The sequence below is a fragment of the Simochromis diagramma genome, unplaced genomic scaffold, assembly GCF_900408965.1.
Source record: "Simochromis diagramma unplaced genomic scaffold, fSimDia1.1 OVJJ01000802.1, whole genome shotgun sequence".
In the NCBI taxonomy this organism is placed as follows: domain Eukaryota; kingdom Metazoa; phylum Chordata; class Actinopteri; order Cichliformes; family Cichlidae; genus Simochromis; species Simochromis diagramma.
Window position 1 is genome coordinate 11,631,395 of NW_024387492.1, and position 21,726 is coordinate 11,653,120.

The following is a 21,726-nucleotide window of genomic DNA, read 5'->3' on the forward strand; positions in this document are numbered from 1 at the left end:
CAGACACACATTATGCCCCTATCGTGGTCTAAACCAATCAAAGATAGTCAGGGGCGGGACCTCTCTGATTGATCGTGGTCCAGATATTCATGTAGTCCGTGTGTATGTTTGAAAGTGCAGGGCAGGTGGATAGAGAGAGGTGAGTAGCTTGAATAAAGCGATATCGATTCATTAAATCCTGAATTGACTTTTAAATATAAATGTCTTTTTCCAGGTAATTTTCTTAGGTTAAAGCTCACAAAACTATTTCAACAACCACCAAACAGCAAATGAGAGCAGGTTAACGGACTCCACACGGCATCGGGGCTGAAAGCCGACAGCTCACTGATTCTGATGTGTCGGGTCTGCGCTGTGTTTACGTCTTTTCTGCGCTAGATTCTGAGCGGCCTCTCTCCAACCAAAATTCACTGAACCAGCAGCAAAAGAATCAACAAACTACGCTTCACATTTGATAAACATCGTCATGAATTCTCTCTTACTTTTGCTATTTTTTGCTCTACCACGATAAAAAAAATCACACTTCATGCACAGCTCTCTCTCTCTCTGTGTACTTCAAGAACAGTTTTCCATCTCAAATCGTGATAAATGCACTGCCCAAGTGTCCCCTCTACCCATTGCCTTTCAGCGGCAGGCAGCAGCAAACAGGTCGTCAGAGGAGGCCGATGTGATGATTAAGTTTAACATTGTCTACAATATTGCCAAAGAGTGCCAAAGCACTTTAAGCACAAGCACAAGATTATTAGTTAATCATTTACAAATCAATATTGTCTGTATGGACAGCAATCCCCCCCCAAAAAAAGTGCACATGTGAAACTGCGGTGTTAAGTGATGCGGTTGAAAAATTTGGGTGTGCCTAACTTTTGCACTGGTGTGCCTAAGAAAAAAATGTAGGCGCACCAGTGCAACCATGGCAAAAAGTTAGTCTAGAGCCCTGTTAAGACAATAAAAAGAAATAAAATACATAGTAATTTTATGCCTACTTGTAGGTTTGTTGCTGGTCAGGCTCAAGTTTGCTTTTGATAAACTTAATGACAGAGTCACTCCGAAATGCTACTGGAAATGTTATTTACCCTCTGGCTCAAGAAGCTGTGGAATCCCTAGCTCAGTCTCGGCCAACAAGAAGGCTTCATGAAGATTTTCCCGATTGGGCCTTCCCCATACTCGCTCCATGTCGACAAGATTAGGCCGGAGAGCATTGATAACCGCGAAGAATGCTAAACCAGTACGCCAGCTGGGGCCAAAGTCCCTCACCTCAAGGCCCAGACTTCTAGAAAGGACAGAAAATTACAAGGTCACAGCAGAGAAAAAACAAAACATAACCTACAACCTGCAGCAACACTTGACCATCAAATCAGACTTCATACTTGGTGGCTGTCTGCTGGACCCATCTCAGTAATGCCTTCCTGGCTCCACCCTGCAGAGGAGGAAGGGTCTTCTTTTTGACGGGTGGGCTGGTGATCTCAGTGCTGCTGGTGGAGCTGTCCAGTGAGGAGGTGCTGCTGGACACGGTATGGAGTGCTGGTAGGCTACTGGTTAACTCCTCAATCTGGAAGCAACAGAATACCAACTAAAGTCAGGCTTAGCCACAGTTAGTGATTCAACTGCGTTTCTCCCTGTTTATCATGCCCTGTGTTGCTCTGCTCTCCGGCTCCTTCAGGTTTGTTACTTTGGTTCTTAGTTTTTCCCAGTTTAGGTGTGCTAGATTTGGTCATACCATCCCTGCCTTTTGTTTGTATGTCACTCGCCTTCAATAAAGCTCACTCACATCTCAGCCAGTGCCTTCATCTTGGGTCCTAATTCTCACTCTCCAAGTTGTTTGCTTAATTATTAGATCTTGTGAGTGAGAATCTTTTCCTAACAACCTTATCAGGAATCATGTCTGCAAATTAGCTGTGGCTTTAATCCTTGTATACATCAGCCGCATTTTACTTAAATATTATTTTTTATCTGTGGTATCATTATATCATACTTTATTTATTGAACAAAGCAAAAATTGTGAATCTGTACGAATAGAGTCAACGGACATATTTAAGCAAGCATGTAAATTATTATATTGGGAGCTCAGTCTGATAATATCCTATCAGGCCTGCAGATGAGCCACAGTTTCTGTTCCCTAAAGTCAGCAGACTCAGAAAATCCATAAATAAAACAAATCAATATGTCAGTAAGTGAAAGTGTACATTTACTAGTGCACTACATTTCCTTTATTGAATATCCTTATGTCTGATGGAGTAGCAGGCATTTATGTGTACTGATGCTGCTACCAGAGTGGAGTATTAAGTTCTGATTTATTCTCTGCATGTCTGAATTACCTGAGGGAGATACTGTTTATTTTGAGTGTAGGTACTTTTAAAGATCAACTTATTTTTTATGTCCCTTAAGCTTAAATTGCTCATTTATATATATATATATATATATAACTAGAAAAATACACATCTGCTCTCTCTGCAAACTGGATATTCTCAGGCATGTTAGCTGTCAGGTTAAGGTTCTTGTGGTGAGCAAGTAGTAATATTCACATCATGTTTTTTTTCTCACTGCTTTACAAAAAATAACGCTGAATTATGTGCATTGAATCTGATGATCTAATCGCACTAATGCTGCAAAAACTTACCTGGAAATAGAGAATGATGGTCCACACCAACCCCAGGACAATAGATGGCCGTCCATCCACGATGTCTGTTGAGTTGATGTTCACCAACTTGATCTGTGTCCAAACGCAGCAGCATTAAACTACACTATTAGAAGGTCTAGATATTTCCAGATCGCAGACTAATCTATAATTTTTTACTATTACCCCAATAAGCTAATTTTATTCAGAAAGTTAACAATAAAGAGTGTAATGTAAAAACACTGCCCAGCCAAAAAAAAAGAGAAAAAAAAAAGCTCAACCTCTGGATTCAACTAACCGAAAAGTAAGCGCCATCCATAGGATTTAAGAAGATTCAAAGCGTTTATTGTCATGTATACCAAGAAAAAGCATTTCTCTGTACAATTACATTCTTTCTCTGCTGTCCAATTGCTCGGGTGTAACTGATGCTACGAGTAGCTTCTTGTTTCATAAACAACGATATCCTATCTCATGACTTAAACATTCATCCTCAAGAAAGAAATTATGTAGCTGGAAAAAATCTTGTTTGTGGTCAGAGATCAGTTAAATATTTGGTGAAATCAAATATAATGAATAAATAAGTCTACTAGTGAAAGTAGAAGATTTTCCTTATACACAATGTGAAGGAAACTGATGGGATTAGGACTAAACAACTGTGTAGGGTAAAGAAAACCACTTATCAGTAGATTTAGTTTAGTTGGGAGCAAACGGGTTGAACTCTGGAACAATGGAAAAAGTATTATGATTTGGGGTTGCTTTAGTTGGTCTGGTTCAGGAATGTTATGTGGCCAAAAAATACATGGGGTCAGCAGAATCTACTTAATGACCAGATTTTTTTCATCAATTTTAAAAAAAAAATCAAAATGGCAGGATTCAAAGAGGGCACCAGTGTGAAAGAGTTGTCCAGGGAGCGTGAACCATCATTTTCACACATGGGTTGATCACCACAGACTTTAAACCTTAACCCCATTGAGAATCTTTGGGATGTGCTGGAGAACTGATCAGACTCTTCTAACATCAATACAAGATGGTGGTCACAAACATAATGCATTTATGGACAAAAATAAATATTAGGACATTCATAAGATTATCTAAACCATACCACAGCAATTAAGTCAAATGAAATAAAAGAGCACGTGACTTTTTGGCCAGGCAGTATGTTCAAGTCCTACTGAGACTGAGAATCTCTTTTTCAATAGAGTGATGTAAAAGATAAAAAGCTGCACAAATACTAACGTTACACACATTAAAGCAGGTGAACTTAACATTCAGATTGAGAACAAAACAGCCACAAGTTCAAGCTAATTTCAGTGCATCTTTAAGAGAAATCACATGTAATCATCAGAACTCCTGCATGCAGATGTTTCTGACACAATTTATCAACATCACAAAGAAAAAAGTGGAGCAATGTTATGAATACTGACCGGAGATCCTCTGTACGCAGACTGGAGGCAGATGGAGGAGGAACAGGAAGAGGAGGAGGGGGAGAAAGATAATTCATAAGTACTGGAGATGATTGAAAGCAAACGCCTGATTGACTGTGAAAAGGCAGATACTGTAGCATCTCTGAGGTGAGATAACTTGAGTGGTTGGCTGAGAGGAGAGATCTATCACTACTACACAGGCAACAGGGATTATATCCAGCAGAGATGGACACAGAGAAAGGGAGAAAGGGGCCGAGTGGAGCAAGAAACGAGAGAGAGAGGAGGCTGTATCTTGTGATATGATGAAGTATTGTATATTATCACATAGAGGGTTGTATTACTGAGGCGCCGCAGCACAACAGGTCATCTAATGGTAATACCTGCCACTCCACACATGTGAACAAGCATGAAAAACGAGATTGGGGGCAGACGAGGGCAACGTGGGGAACCCTGGGATAGTGACTGATAAGAACATATGCAATACATGGTGTTATATTAAAAAACACAGCAGGTTATCCTGGCAAATCAAAACAGTAATGCAAGGCTGGAGTGGTTAACAGAGGTATAGCGTGACCACACTGAAAACACACCAGTATAAAATGACAGCAGTAAGCATATACAGTAGCAGTAGTTGTGTTTCTTTGGATAAATTGTACTAAACTCTAAATAGCAAAACTAAAAAGTTGTGAAGCTGCATAAAAAGCTAACAAACTATCCATCCATTTTCTAAGTTGCTTATCTAGTTCAGGGTCAGGTAAACTGGAACCTACCCCAGATGTTTGCATTCAAGGTGGGGTAAACACTGGAGCGGTGACCTGTCCATCACAGGTAACCAATCATCTAAATTTATTATATTAATAACACGTCAAAGGCAACATATTAAATGATGAAACCCAAATTCAACCATTTTTTTAATAATTTGACTTTGAGTTCTTTTTTTATTGTTTAAATATTTGACACTCAGTTTTTTTACTCCTCGCCGTCTTTACTTTAGAAAGTCTCAATCTCTCCGTGGCACTCGTTTACATCCAGTTATTACTCATTAAAATAATAATTTATGACTACATTTTTTAAGAATCTTATTTCTATGAGCATTTTGTTGCCACAGTCCAAGGTTTTGTGAAACATGTTGCTGGGATCGAAATCAAAATGAGAAAATGACCATGGTGGTGTTTACTACACCATCAGTGATGACCCCAAACCCTAACTCTTCGTTCTAACAATTCAATTTAAGGGAGTCATGCACTGACTTGTGCAACTATCTCAGAGTTTCTTACAGGCTGTGGTATGTACTATGTACAGTTACAGCCGACATAACAATTTCAGGATCTGACAACCCAACCCAGTCGTTTTCCCTAACCATAACCACAGCTTTCAATGACTAAACCCTAACCAGAGACTTTATTAACTAACCCTAATCACATGATCTGAGTGCCTAATCTGTGTCAGTTAGAAATATTTTTTTTATCCCTGACTGTCAAGAACAATGTTTTAAAAGAAGTGAAGGGAATATCGTGATAGGTTCAAGATCATCACCGATGATTGGGGTCTGATTTTGCATCCAGTTTCCATTTACATTTTAGACAGCTTCTCTACTTTCCCAGAAGGGAGGCTTTACATCACAGGGTTTCAACAGTTTCCAAACATCAGTAAACATCATTACACCAGCAAACACTTACTTTCTATGACACAGACACGAGACACAATCGCGGAGCAGACATGGGCAATCTAAAGCAAAATGTAAATATGCTCTGTGTGTACATCAGCTTCACACACAGAGAGCATATTTACGTTTAATTTTCATCTCTCCGATTTACGCAGCAGAGTGCCCACTGATGTCTCATCTCCAGACAGCAGATTACTGGTTTAGGATTTACAGTTTTAACCCTGTCACACTCGAGGAAGACAAGTCAGTGTCCCCGCAGACGTCAGCTCATACTCATGGCTTTATTTATGTATATCCAAGGACAAGCCAGGCGACACTTTGAGAACGTTTTACTAATCTCATGGAGGGGCAGTTGATGCATTTAGATGATTACATTCAAAACCATATTGAACGTTTTTTCTGATGCAAATCTGCCAATGAAGCAGAGAAAAGGAATTTGCTAAGTGCTAATAACATGGAGTGCAGTAGGTGTAGTGGTAATCAGCTGAAGTGAGAGAGACGTTCTTCTCCATCTCTTAGAGGGAGCCAAACAATTAAATGTAATGAAGTAGTTAAGACAGAATTACATTTAACAAACAAAGTCTTTGTGGAAATATAAATCGAGAGAATCTACTAATTTTAGGATACCCAAAGGATGTGGGAATGTGAAGACAATGAGAGGCGAGAAGGAAAGAGAAGCGGGTCACACGAGGTCAAGATTCAATATTTGCGCCCACAAGGCTCCAGATGAGCAGGGAGAGGAGCAGGAAGGTTAAGAAAAAAGAGAGAGAAAAAAACACATAAAAAGAAGGCGGTGAACTCTTACCTTTCTACCCTCAAGGAATTTAAGAGCTGTACCAATGTTGGCGACCCAGTGGATCCTTTTTAGCTTCTTGCCCTGTTCACATGGCTGGAAGGAGAAGGGAGAACAATGGATATGGAAAGGAAGCAAGAGAGATATTGAGAGGGAAAGAAAACGGGAGGGTAAAATGTATCAGTACATGTATAAGAAATTAGCACAGTTTAAACAGACAATAAAGCATAGATGAAAAAAATATAGCATAAACGTTTTTGAAATAATGAGACTCAGAATTCCAATCAAAGACTATAAACAAACGGATCAATAGGACAGAGGCAGATTAGACCTTAGGCAGTATTGGTCAAATGTAATCCTCAAGCCGTGTGTGTCTTTGTGAACTCTGATCTGTCCTTGTTAATCTGGGCTTTCCTACTCAATTCAAACATCCTAATAAAAGTCAGTCAATAGGCATTTCCATATAATTCTGGCTCATTTCACATTCACTGCATTAAGTCTGCAGCCCACTGGACAAACAAACATTCAAAAATTATTGTATTTCTCTTTTATTGCATCAGCCTGAGCCGGTTCAGTGTGAGAAAGTAGAAAATATAATCCAGAGAGATCAGAGGAGAGGACGTGTTTGAAGCTTGTAGCCAAATCCCATGATGTAGAAATGACCCACAGGCTCACCAGCTTTTGTCCTGAAAGGACTTCCAGCAAGGCCAGCAGCATCACACCATCTTTTATGTCCTCAAAGAGATCGGTCATCACCAGGGGAGGGACATGCTACAGAAGAAAACACACACATCATATGAAATAAGTAAACTTAAGTGCAATGCTTAAACTAGAAACATTGTGGTTTTTAACATTGAGAAAGACTTGAAAACACTCGTCTGAAGGCAGGTTCATACTTTATAATAACACAATTTTTCCAGGCAAGATATTTCTAAACAAGCGACTGAATTTATGTAACTGTTTGTGCAAAAAAAAAAAAAAAGAAGAGGGGGGGGGGAAATCACTGTTTACATAAGTGTTTCATGTCACACAAAGCTTTCCCAGTTTTCTTGGAATGCAAAGAGTCAGGATTACAGAGCTAATAGGTCTAGCAATGTACAGAAAACTTTGAAGTAAGAAGTATTTTTCTGCACATTATCCCCCACAAAGCTGCATAGTGCATACATAACCCTAATATAATACATATATTAAACTGTAAGACATTCATTTAAACTTGTGGGACATGGATAAAGGAAATCTTCATAAAAAAAACTGTGCTAGGAGCCCAAACAGAGTTTGGTGGTGCCGTGTATTACTGACAGCTGGATTCATCCATAAGCGCCGGCTCAGAGGACTCTGAACGGCTTCTTCAAATCCTAAAATATGCTGATGATTTCAAACTGTATCCTTCCCATTGACTTCCTCCCTGACCTGACACAGACTTCCAGACTTGAGGAAATCCACATATCTCAGTTTTTCGCCGCCGCCACATCAAGGATTTCTCTTAAAGCACAGTCACATGCTGGGGCTGAGGAGAGCTTTAGAGGGGAGGGGGAGCTTTCAGACGAGCGAACCATTCACAGGGAGATTAGCAGCAAAGGGAGTGAGTGAAGAGAGGGAAGGCAAAAAGTAGAGATGTGCGCAAGAGTGTGTGTGCAGCCAGAGTGAAAATATATGTACAACCCCAACAAAGTGAAAATGAGAGAGGGGTTTAATTGAGTAGAAGGAGTGGCAGTGAAAAACATGACAGAGGCAGAGAGAGACAGGACACTAACCTCACGTCTTTCAAATTTAATTAGCAAACGCAGCAGCGCTTCTCACTAATTCCTCTTCTAACGTCGTTTCATGGCTTTGGATATTAGGGTTTTCAGACAGCACTTGTGCCCGTATCATAGCCTGACAGAAGAAGCACTTAAAAAAGATCCCATTCAGAGGGATAAATTATACCATGAGCTAATTGAAGCCAAATTTACCTATTTGTTCATTATAATCCCAAAGCTAATGAGGAAATTTCAGACTAATTACAAAAAAAGAAAGTAATATTCATTCCCTTTGCTCGGCAACATGCGGTAAAAAAAATAAATCACGAACTTAATGAGCTAATTACACATGAGCGTCTGGGTCGTAATTGATTGTGAGCAGAGGAGTTTGAGGATGTGCGTCTGTCTGTGCTCTCTTGTTATTCCCCTGGTACATTTGACTGGATCCCAAAAGATCAACAGCATGAAAGACACAGAAGGGGGCAGAAACAAAGAGAACACTTAGAGGTTTCAGTTTGAGCTGCAATACATCCAGTTTGAAGGGACAATAAAAACTTGAAGCCTACTGGCAAAGTCTTTTTAGGATGATGGTATTCTGACAGGGAATTATTGGCACATAAAATCACTCATGTAGAAACATTTCAATTAAAATCATGCAGGACTTGTGCAAAGTCAGCACTGTCATCTCACAGCGGCGGGGTTGTGGGTCTAAATACATTGGCTGGGGCCTTTCTTGTTGTCATTATCAACTGTGCTGCTGACCATGTGGAGTCTTACAGGATGCAGAAATGTGGAGGCAAACCGAGCAATCTTAAATGAACTGTTTATTGGCTGGTTGCAATAATCCAAAAAGGGGAACATCAAAAAAATATAAACTACAGAAACAAAAGGTTGAACCAACACTGGGGCAAGGAGAACAGACACTGATCAAAGACAAGGAGAGAGAGCGTCTGTATACACACAGAAAGGCAATCGGGGAAGTGGAAACAGCTGGGGACACAGCTGTACTAAATCGCAGTAGACGAGACGATGGAAACAAACTAAGCAAAGTACAGCTCTAAAAATAAAGCAGGAAGTGGGACAACTAAAAAGAAGGACTAGCATACATTTTGGACTTTTAAATATATTTTCATGAATTTACAACATGTCGAGCTGATAAAGACCTCATCCTTCACCATTCATACTAATATGTAATAGACAAACAATTAATGTCTCTTTTTAATTTAAATGCCTGGAGTTTTTTTAATGTGTTAACGGAAAAATAAATAATAAAAACGATTCACTTTATAATTACAGGGCAATTTAGGCAATAAGTTACCAGAATTTTTCTGTAATTTTACATATTTACTTCTTAGAGTTTAAGCCCAAAGAGTCATGCTGGCACGTTTCCTGCATTTAATACAACAATTTTCTTTATCATGAAGAAAAACAGAGATACTGTTGAAATAACACTTTTTAATAACAGTGAAATAACACTTTTTTATATTGAGACATCTCAGGGATTAAATGTGTAGTTAAACATCTTTACACTGATACAAATTGTTTTGTTTTGTTTACCTGTCTGACCCACTTAAAATCAAAATGGGTTGTATGTGGTCCACAATGTAAAACAAGCTTGTATGACTCCTAAACACAAGTATGAAATGAAATGAAATGAAATGAAATGAAAGAAAGCAACACTGCCGTTAAAAAATAAATAAATAAACACAACTTAACAATTTAAAAGGACACCACAAGCAGAGTTAGCTGATTGAAATTTTTAATACTTTAAAAAACATAACAGCAGCTTAGTTAGCTGAGGCACATGCCACATGCCATGATTTGCTGTCTCTGAACTTCATGTGCACGGGATGTATCACCCTCTCCCCTCGCTCTAACCCGAGAGTAAACACCAAGAGAGGAGCTGGGAGCTTCATTTCTCTTCCTTCTTTAATCTCAAAGAACACTTGCTTCACTGATGGCTGAACTAAAGCTGTTTTCCCGGGAAAACGCCTGAAAGACGGCGAGACCTCCGCAGTTCACACTGGCCACTCTGTAATTAAGCTTTAACCTTCTCAGAAAGGATTTGTCAGAGTGGAAATTTGGGGTCCGCTGACTGAAACCCCTCCACATGTGTCACTCCACTACCGGGTGCAACATAAAATACACTGTGAGGAGAGCAATTTTGCAAGTTGAGTGTGACTGCTGTGTGGGTCTAAACGACATCAACCTTTATCTAAATGAAATGCACCCCCTGGAAAAATACTACCTTGCAGCTCTCTTATAGTTCATATCTTTGGCGAGTTAATCTGGTGAACTAATGAGAGTCATTCATCTTCTGTATAAATTACCAGCTCCAATACATCCCCTCTCATAGAAAGTCTTTGTCGGAGCCCGTAAGACTTCTTTTGTTATACCTGTGGAGTAGTAAAGTGAGGGGGAGGGCGGTGATAGCAAAAGGAAGCCCTCATGCTATGGCTCAACTCACCTAACGATTAATCACATACCTTTAGGCGGTGAATTAAAGACCTGTGATAACTGGAGTGGCCTAATCATCTGCATAGCCAAGGGCAGGATTTATCCCTGTGAGAGCAAAGCTAAACCAACTGTTAAAGCTTCTCTGTCTTCTATCCTCCTGTCTCACTTTCACACTACTTTTTGCGTATGATTAGCTATTCTTGTGATAGTGAGTCCATATGATACCACATAATCTCTACTAGTCTGCAGAATGATGACTTCCAGAAATGGCTCTCTTTATTTTTTGCACCACCTTTAAGTTGGTGAACCTTTACCCCCTGCTCATCACAACGCTCTTTGAAAATTCACCAAGCCGCTATGACAGCCAAGACATTTTTAAGACAAATATAGGCCAATCAGTATCACTATGGTAACGTCAGGCATCAGGTGGAAGTGTAAGCAGCTTCGTGATGAGCGAGGAGGACATCAGATACGTAATTTGATCAAGTCGGCAGAGGGAAAAGCATGAGGAACAAATATGGTTTTCTCTTCCAGTGGAAGTGTGATGGTATGACTAATCTATTAATTACCCGAATCCATTAATTAAGGCAAATTTAAATGGAATTTTAATGAAGTCTCCGGGATCTTTGTTGGATCAGTTCATTGAGTTTTTAGTGCATGAGTGTTGATATAGCAAAAATGATCTTTTTCCACTTTAGGTTAAAAGATTAGTTAGACATCCGGCCTTCTTGCTGAAAGCTATGTGAGGAAATAAATGCCAATCTTTGGCTCTTAGAGTAAATATAGAAGTAGGACAAAGCAACAACCTCGGGGATGAAAAATGAGCCCATTGCTGAAGTGTCAAAAATTACAGCCCTGTGAATGGCCACTTGAAACTGCAAAAAGAGGTCAGTCTCCCTGGAATCCTGTGTTAAAAATGGTCAGCTTTAGACAGCTAAGGTTTTTTTTTTTTTACGTCCACTTATTTATTTATTTTAGAAACCACCTGGTTTAACTGTGTTTGTAAATGTATTAAAATTAAGACACTGGCTGCTTTGGCACTGTCTCCTAGGCTTCACATCCCTGAATCGATACATATCTGGACTTTTTTTACTGTCTGAAGAGGAGGGATAGTGGATATATTGAGCAAAGGATGCTGAGAATGGAGCTGGCAGAGAAGAGGAAAAGAGGAACCTCAGAGAAAGTTCATGGATATAGTAAAGGAGGACATGCAGAGGGTTGGTGTGGCAGAAAAGGATAAAAAGGATAGATGATCTGTGGTGATCCATAAAAGGAGAAGCCAAAAAAGAAGATAAGCTACTGGATCTACTCATCTACATATTTATAATGCAAATGTGTTCATTTTCTCAATTTACTAATCTGACCAAAAAAATGTTGAACTACCCCTCAAAGCTTCGTGGGAATGCCTCTCCAAAATGTTCAATCACAATGAAATAACAAAGGGACTGCAGCTCTGGTCAACTGCAGGCTTGATAAATAAAGTATGTGGTTATACCTTGAATCTTATAAAAAATTCACAGCATTTAAATATTGGGCTGTGTGTGTGTAATTTTCTGCTGGCACAGTCCTGAGACGTGCTTATTTAATATTACGTCACGGTTTATTCCCTTCTGAGTGCTCTTCAAATGAATTTTCAGCTCCACGTCACTGCAGTTCAAGAACTCCACAGCTGTCGTAATCAAATAGGGAACCTTGAGAGGAGCGTCACTGATTGGAGTAACACTTAATTGTGTTGCACTGTGCCATATTTGCCTTGTCTGCCCATTCCTGACATACCATTTAAGCATTAATGAGCGAAACTGATGAGCCTAACGTAGTATAATGCAATAATTACAGGCCCCTCAGCATGCAGTAGCATCAAATGTGTTTGTTTACTATAAGGCACAGACATATTGTCCACTGAGTGGACAAATGAAGAGCATGCTTTAATGAAAAACTCTTATCCTAAACAATCTAAATTGGCCCATATTGAGATAGCGAGATTACTAAGATGTAAATTAATGACTCTAGCTTGCAGGGGAAAAAGACATACAGTGTATTAAATGCTGTAATATGAAATAGATAATTAGAGTGAGAGTAAATCCTTGCTAGTAGCCATATGAAACTGACAGAATAACAAGGAGCAAAAAAATCATGCAAGAATGAAGGACCGTGTGTGGTCTGAGCTGGAACAAGCAGTCCCATGACCAGCTCTTGGAAAATGTCAGCGCATGCACACAGGATGTAGTAAAGTCACTCACAGTGGGAAAAACATGGAGATCGGGGAGTTTTAAAACAAACACCAGCACCAGCTTTTGTGTAAATGGATAACACAATGCTGGCACTAGCAGGGAAACACAACCAGACTTTCTTACCTTTGCCAAGTGGGAGTTGATCCATTTTGTGAATGTCCTTTTCTGCACTGCTTCCTGCTCATCTGTAAATCAGAGCCCAGAGCATCACTATTAGTCATGCGCAATAATAAACAAAGAAAGGATTAAAAACACAATCTTCTCATTGTTTATTGTGAGAGTCGCTTGGGTTTCTGATGCTGGATGGCTGCCTCTTGTTATCTCTGATAATCTTCCCGTCTCTCTAATGTGTCAGTCACACTAAATCATACCTTACACTAATGTACAAAGAGAAGGCATTTGACATTTACAGATGGCATTTTCATTATCTGAACTCCTCTTGCTGAGGACAGAAAATTGTGCTCTCGAAAATGCCCTTTAAATGATAGGAGGCCGGTGGTTCTCCCTCTTATCTGCCATGTTCTAGTCATTTCTGAGTACAGTTTAAACATGAAATCTGGTGCTCTGTTCAGGGCTGTGATCAAAATACACAAACGCGACATTACCCCAAATGCATTGGTCTTGTTTATGGCAGCTAACGTAATGAAGGCCCTTTTGGAAAGACCCAATCAATAGTATACATGTCTGCTGACAATGTCCCCTAAAAAGGCACTTAACCTGAATGAGAAAACCTAATAAATCAAGCATATATACAATTTTCTGTGCATTTATAGTATGAAAGTGTGTGTGTTCTGCTGGTTTTTTACCAACTAATGTATAGTTTATTCTTCGTGATATCTTGTGTCAGCAAAATTCAATGTTATGTGCAACCCATGTATTAAAAAAATTGAACATGAATGAGGTTATCTCAGAGAAATTAATGTGCAGCTGCTACACTTATACCATTAGAGTGTACAAAACCACACAATCTACCTGGGATTCAAAGCATCCCATCACGCGCATGCAACTGATGTTTTTGTGTGTCCCGTCTTTGCTGCAGAGCAATATCCTTGAGATAAGCACGTTATCAGCGAGAAAGGACGTCTGACACAGTGCCTTCCTCTACCTTAATGAAATATGCTGACGCCTTGATTGCACTCAAGTTGGTTAGTGTGTCACTGGGTGCTGTGGACAGACGCTAACGGGAAGAGGTGTGTCTGTGTCAGAGGGAAGGTACCTTTCATACATAATGCATATACACTCGCACATAGTCATACGTGCCACTGAGCAGCTTCCCGCTCTACAAATTAATCTTTTGATTGGGTCCAAGAGTAATCAAATATTGATGGGCGGTAATATTGGATGAGAATGGGGAAAGATGTTCCCTCCCTCCACATTCTTGAGCAGGAACATGCGTGACGGAGAACAGGCCTGCATGTGCGTGGTGCCAGCCTCTCAGTCTCAGGGACGAGGTGACTTTGAACCTGCCGCACAAACCCAGTCACTCTTAAGCACACACGCTCATCTTCTTTCAATATAACAATGGGAAACAGCCATCCTTTGCAGCAGCATTTTAACACACTTGATTACCTTCTGTATCACTTGTCTCATACACAGTCCCTGATTTCCCACAGCGAAGATCACCTTAACAAATTATCATTGATATAGTCAAGGAAAAGAATGCAAACTTGGTGCAAACAAAGAGACCAGTTGTCAGACATCTCAGAGTATTTCCTTTCTTCTCAACAGTATAGACTGATAATGTGATTTATCCAGAGACAAGCTGGCAGACAGAATGCTGAATATGTGATATCCAAATGAGCAGAGAGGCAGATAGCCACAGGGTCAGACAGAGAGATAAGGAATCAAGCATTTTGACAGTCAGCCCTCTGTGCTGTGACACCTGCAGTGAGTTGTTACTTGTCTGCTGGGTATGCTTGTTTCACCAGCTGTAGACCTCCACACACACACACAACACACACACACACACACACACACACACAGGCAGATACACACTCACTCGCTGACTCCGCCAGTGTGGAAACGCCCCCTTCAGACGTCTACCCATTTCACTTTATTCACACACTCACAGCTTCGACAAAAAAACAAAAGCATCCTTCAGGGAACTCTTTGGAAGAAAACTGCACTGCAAAATGCACACAATCATTCATAGTTATGCACACACACATACACATATGTCCAGCAGGCACGTACGGTCCATGCTGCAGTGCCGTTCTAAATCACACACCCTACACACATGCAAAAATACACATTTTGTGCACTTGCTTTCTTTTTGGAGTCTCTATCTGTCTCAGCAGGACACACACATGCACACAGTCGCGCACACAAACTGCCCCACTTACCCCGGAGGTATTGGTAGAAGCCCGCCACCAGGTTGAGGGATGTGTTCTTTTTCGGGGAGGCTTCGCCCCCTACTTGCCGTGCCATCTTGTAACCCGGATTATGCCTCAATTTGTGCTTGTTTCATGGGGGCACTGAGAGGACATCAACGACCACCTCTGGGAAAGGTAACACTTGCCCTTGCTCCTGCCCTTGTTGCCCACCCCCCTTTTTTGGGGGGGGAGGTGTCTTTAAAGAGCTCCCTGAAGCACCGGACCTCCTGGGATGACAGCAGTGGAACTGTTGCGCTGAGGTAAAACAGGGAGGAAAGAACCACCCTCTTGTTTCGCCTGTCGCCCTTTACGTTCTGCCGTCCTCTGTCCTGTCCTGCAGTAGCGGGCTGCAGACTCAGTCAGACTCAGTGGTTTTCCTGCCTGTTAAGCAGCTTGGGAGTGTGATGCGAGAGTACGCGTGATGCAATGACTGTTTGTGTGTGTATGTGTGTGAGAGAGTGCTGCGCAGTGCCGGCTTGCCTCAGCATCAATCTTTTTTTGCTTAGTCTCCCTCTCTCTCTTACCCTCTCATATCCTCTCTACCTGTGTCCTTCCCTCCCACGTTTTCTCTCTCTCTTTCTCTCTCTCTCTCTCTCTCTCAATTTTTCGCTATAGGCTGCAGGAAAAAAAATTACTTCCCTCCAATGGCTAGCCAATCAGAGTGCGTGGGAATGAGTGATGTCACAGTAGCCCCATCCGCATGTGGAAAGGGAGGACTTAGCGGTGGTGGGTGGGTTAAAGGAGACCATTTAGCAGGTTAGCAGGGGAAAAGCGGGAGCTCTTCTGTGACAGCACCACACACACAAACACACAAACACTAAAGCAACGCGGGGACAGACGTGCAGGAATTCCCTATGTGCTGCTGGCACTCTTAATTCCCCTCCTCGCTCTCCCTCTGTCATCCATACAGATACCATGCGGTGCTCTGAGGCACGCTGCTTCTTTACTCCATAGAGCCTTCAGGGGAGCAGACTATCACTGACAGTCATCCTGTCTGATCTCCTACTGTACTCCCTTCAAAAAAAGAAAAAAAGAAAAGAGCCACTTTCATCTCAACCACAGTCACAAACAGTCTGTTTGTTTTCTCTCTGGGTAAGCGACTACCGAACAGGAGTGGAAAACAATACAGGAGGATGTAATATCTGGGACGAGGTTTGGATTGTCATACAGCATGAAATGTACACAGTCCACAAAGCGTCTCGGACAAGAACAATATAGGGAAGTCCAGAACAAAGAAGACCACCACTTTCATTCTGATTCAGTCATGCTGTGGAAACTGCACTGCTGCTGCTGCTGGTAAAACTTTTACTGCTAAACAAGGCAACAAGAAAACATTAGACAATGGGTGCACTGTTTGTCCAACTACTGAGAGTTCATTTTACAAAGGCATGTTCCCTGAGCGCGAGAAATCCCAAGACGATACTGGGAATTAAACAAAAAGCTAACTTGTGCCATTCCCTATGGTTTAACATCTTCTCATGATGTTGCATAAAGCTGGGTGTGCATGTCCCCAGTGTATGTTGACCCCTTCTTCTTTCACACTCTGATTCCTATCTCAGTTTCTGCCTGACCTCTGCTCTCCTGCATTCATCCTTTTCTGTTTGTTCCCCATCTCCTCCAACAACCACAGGCATACACGCGCACACACAGACACAAAAACATACAGCCAGTGTGAGCTCTGGCAAAATTAAAATTGCAGAGCTCCTTTTGAAACCATATTCAGAGAGTTTCCTGGAAAGCAATATTCATGCTGAAGAGCCCGGTGCATCTTATATCAGCCTTAAAGATGAAAGGACCATTCATCATTTGTATGATTTTCCCTTTTTGTTCTTTGGGTTCCCCCCATAAGGGATTTTAATTAAAAAAGTCATCAATAACCGATGGCAGCTGTCATCCGCTATCTGTCTGCTGATAATCACACCGCTGACACTCCTCCCTCTAACAGCCCTGGAACTGGCCGTCATAACGTGAGCCTATCCCTCTGGATGACTCTTTGAAACGAGTGTCTGTCAAGCAGCGCTTTACATTTCTGAACATACAGTTGGAGAGCTGTGTATGTGTGACGGACTGTGCAGGCATTTTAGCTCAAACGACAGTTCAAAGAAATATTCATGCAGTCCTGTTTTTTTTTTTTCATATTTACATTTGCATTGCCTTTACCAGCTTTCTCTAAACTATGAAAACATGATTTATGCCAGTGGAAAGCAAAATCCATTGGGGGTTTCACTCTGCACAAACTCGCAATCCCAATTCAATAACATTACTGCAAGAAAATCCTTTGGCCCATGCTGCGCTGCAACCAGGCAAAGATCTATTGTTCTAGAGAGCCCACGCATTATCAATGATGTAAATAATAAAACAGAATATATTGACCGATGCACAGTGTGTTTCCATTTACTCCAGCCTCTATGCCAAGTTCAAGGTGCTGCTAAACAGCTACACCCGAACTCAGAAGTGTGAGGGAACTATCCGAGGTGCTGAACCCGCCAAAAAGAATCAATCAACGAGAATTAATGCAATTTTTAATCCACTTTAAAGCAGTAAATTTACAAAGAGCCAGCACTAAATAATGACCAGCTATAGCCACGCTGAAAGTCCAAGTCTTTTGAGCTCAGTATTTCTAGTTTTTTGGTTTTGGTTTTTTTTTTTTTTTTTAGATAATTCTTCCTTTTTAACAGTGAAAAATGTGGAAGCAGAACTTCTCTGGTGAACTAAACTGTTAAGAAAAACAACCCCAGGGCAAAAACCAAAACAACATGGTGAGGATTCATGGGACTTATTAGACTTCACCACGGGAGCTGAGAGAACCACAGGGTGAGCAGGTGCACACAGGCTCACACACACATGTTGAACAGAATAAGCTGAATGGAGACAATCACTTTCACATATACTGTATGTACAAGAATAAACCAACAGACTCCTTTAGGCTGCAGATCTCAGGAGTGTTTCAGTCTTTCCAAGAGGAAAAAAAAAAAGATGATAGTGGGGGGTTGAAACAGCCTGAACCTCAGCTGGTCTGGATCCCTGTTGGAGCCCCTGGCAGCCCCAGAAAATACCAGATCCTTCACTGAGGTTGTGGAGGTTGGACGTGGGTCAGCGCCCAGCGCTCACACAGGTATGCCTGCGGGGTGCGATGCTTCCTGAGGAGAGGAGGAACCGTCTCTTTTCAGCCATTAAAGGAAAAACAAACGCCCCCCTGGAAGGTGGAATAACGCAGTGTCTGCTCATCATATAATGCATTCACCCTAAGGATATTTGGGTTTTCTCTCTGAGCAAACAAGACTTCTTATTTAGCCCTTCATGACTGTACAGAGACACAGCGCCACCTTGTGGATAAGTAAAGCTTTAAGTATTTGAAGTTGATGGGGTTTTTTTTTTTCTTATGAATGCATATTACCCAAGAAGCAACGTACAGACAAAAGAAAGCAAGAGAAGAGGACAGAAAGAACAAGCTCAGCTTTAAACCTCAGCCTCTCAGATGACCCCGCTCTGCACTCAAAGCATTTCTGATCTCTTTTAAACTATTAATGACTCCACAACTCACCAGCCATGATTATGGCCGGTCACATATGGACGGGCACTCCACATACTTACTGTACAAGGTCACACACTCTGATGTCAAGTATTAATGTAGTAATACATTGATTTAATCATATTATCTTCATATTATTCAAGCTGGTGGACATTTAAATTCATCTAACAGCTGCATACCAACCTGGATTAATTGCTTAAACGACAGTCACTATGAATGTGTGTGTATATGATGAGGCTTTTTTAGATTTCTGAAAATAGTGCGTCTTGCAGCACAACATTAATGGATCGTGCCTGTGAACACCATCGTGCACTAAATGGATGGCTTTGTTGTACGCCGCAGAGGTACCCTATAATTGCTTCACACACTCTTTCTCACACACACACAACCTATTTTGCAACACTTGCATGCACACCCATCCCACTGCACTGATTTCACAGGGTTTAGAGGCTTTTCTACCCCTGCTTCTTCCAACAGCTTATTTATCCACTTCCTGACTCCAGCTCTTCTCTTTTACCCCAACAATTCCTAATTTATAAAAAAAAAAAAACCCTTCTCTGCACTTCCGCTGGAGTACTTCAGCCCGAGCACTCAATAACACCATCTATCACGCTCTCAGCACCTCCACTCAACCCTCACGTCCATTCAGCCTCTCCATTCGCCATCCCACTTCATTTACAACACATTTTTACCAGACCCGACGTAAGTGCTGAGACGGAAGTCCAAATGTCAGCCAATTAGCATACCTAATTACATTTCAGTAATAATGATACCACATTAAAAGGACTAAGAAGGGGGGAACAAGTCAAAGTGATTATCAAAACAACCCCTTGCCTCTTTCAAGCACCATCACTCCCTTTTCAGTAGCAGATGTGCAGAGAAGGCACTTTGTCGTTTGACAAAAATGTCCAAATATCACAGTGTTCATTAAAGCCAGGCCACTGATACAGTAATTTCAGCAATTTTAGCACCTGCGGTACTGACGCACACACATACACACACACACACACACACACAACAGCAATGAAGGCAGATCAGAATGCAAATGCACTACAGCAAAACAAACCAAAGGAATTTAAAAAAGAAATATGTAAAAATCAAATGAGACAAAAAAGTCTAAACAGGTCATCTCTCTTAGCGTAGACAGTATATTTGTTTCAGATATTAATTTGATGCATTTCTGACAGAGGAGCTGCAAAATATCAGACACATCCTGCAGCGAATCAGTGTTAGTCCGTGAGCTACAGCCTTCTGTCTTGTTTTATCAAGGCCTTCTTTATCACAGCGAAATACATTTAGGTGAACACAACAAAATTTTAACATCACACACACAATCAGACTAAACAAGCGGCTAATACAAAGCATCTATTCCACTGGAGGCACAGGGGGTCGTATCAAAACACCATTCAGCGGCACTAAGAGCATTAGAAAGACTCAATTTGGCTTTGAAAAAATATTTTCTGCTTGATGTTTCTCTGCTGCTCTCCATGAATGTGTGTGATGATTGTGTGTGTGTGTGATGTGTGTGTGTGTGTGTGTGTGTGTGTGTGTGTGTGTGTGTGTGTGTGTGTGTGTGTGTGTGTGTGTGTGTGTGTGTGTGTGGGAGAGTGCGGGAGTGGGTCAGACAGTCTAAGCTCTTTATCCAGGTTCAGTGGCTCGCCGCACATTACAGGGACGAGTAAAGTGAAAGGACTAGCGTCAGCACACTAAATAAATCACTGTGGCCAGAGCAGTAAATTCAGTTATAATGCTCGTCTTTGCTGTGAAATAAAAATGCTGCCTGGCACAGAGCCAGAATCATCTGCAAAATCCTGTTGCACATATCCACTTGAGCGCATTTATGCCCATCCAGCTGGGCAAATTTTCTATGTTATTAAAAGTGAATCTAAACCAATTCTTTTTTGCATCCGGCAGATGTCCGAGCACCTTTTACTTCACTAAAACCATCTGTCCCATTCACAGTGCATATCTGTAAAGGTATTACATTTAATTTCCTTCTACTTTCACCTGAATTTTGTTGTTTTTTTTCCTTATTATGCATTCTTGCAACAGGCAAAAAGGGCTTGTTGTGTCAGATGGCAGATTTGCGTCTGTTTCTTAAAAACAAAATGAGGTGTTTTTATTTTCATTATTTTCTGTGAGCGACACAGAAAACAGGAAAACTTGGAAATTACTTACTTATTACCACATTATCTGCCTGACTGACCTTTACTAGGTCAAGGATTCACAATCTGACCTCTATTTAAAAGCACTAAATTTACCGCCAGAGGCAAAAGTTTCTACTATCCAATCACAATGAGATGGAAGGAAAAGGGGGACAGAGGTGTCTGTCGGTGAGAGATAAGAGCCTGCATGAGACTCAGAGTATTACAGAAAGAGGCTGAATGTGTCTCGGGGTCAAAAGCTCAGGTGTCAGGATTTTATCTGTTAAGACATTGTTTGGCACGTCCATCAAAACTATCTGAAGCTTCAATCTGACAGACAGCATCAGAGAAGATACTGTATCGTGGAATCGGTGTGGCCTAAAGCTGTGATTTTGCCCCATGCTACAGCACCTAATAGTTTGAGATAACATAAATACTCCTTTCATTATATCTTTAGAGTCACTTAATGCTGCCTGTGTTGCATAAAATGTTAGAGTTAGAGAAAGATTTGATATTGTAATTCTTCTTCTTCACTTAAATAACGCAGGAATACACTCTGACCTTCGTGAAAGAGTGACATTTAAAAGAGCGTCTAGAGTGGATGAGTGTGACCCACCGTACATATTGTACAGGAGGGACCCTCAGTGACCTAATCTTGTGATACGTCACTCAAAACCTCACTGACTGTCAGGTTAAAAGAGATTATGATCTGATCTGCAATAGAAGCTGCCACTGGGAAGCTTGCATGGTCTGAACA

The 21,726-nt window shown here is 41.1% G+C and overlaps 1 protein-coding gene across 5 annotated transcripts in view; it reads right to left on the reverse strand.

Annotated features, from left to right (window-relative positions):
• Positions 1 to 17,025, reverse strand: part of syne1a (spectrin repeat containing, nuclear envelope 1a) — a 123,410-nt gene extending 106,385 nt beyond the window's left edge. For all 5 annotated transcript variants that reach the window (XM_040017770.1, XM_040017773.1, XM_040017772.1 and 2 more), the window contains exons 1-8: positions 15,264 to 17,025; positions 13,045 to 13,106; positions 7,170 to 7,265; positions 6,507 to 6,590; positions 4,036 to 4,056; positions 2,615 to 2,707; positions 1,365 to 1,546; positions 1,071 to 1,267 (exon numbers count right to left, since the gene is read on the reverse strand). In XM_040017770.1, the coding sequence (XP_039873704.1) occupies positions 1,071 to 1,267; positions 1,365 to 1,546; positions 2,615 to 2,707; positions 4,036 to 4,056; positions 6,507 to 6,590; positions 7,170 to 7,265; positions 13,045 to 13,106; positions 15,264 to 15,348 (820 nt within the window). In that variant the 5' untranslated portion in view covers positions 15,349 to 17,025. The remainder of the gene's footprint in view (positions 1 to 1,070; positions 1,268 to 1,364; positions 1,547 to 2,614; positions 2,708 to 4,035; positions 4,057 to 6,506; positions 6,591 to 7,169; positions 7,266 to 13,044; positions 13,107 to 15,263) is intronic.
• Positions 17,026 to 21,726: the final 4,701 nt, after the last annotated feature.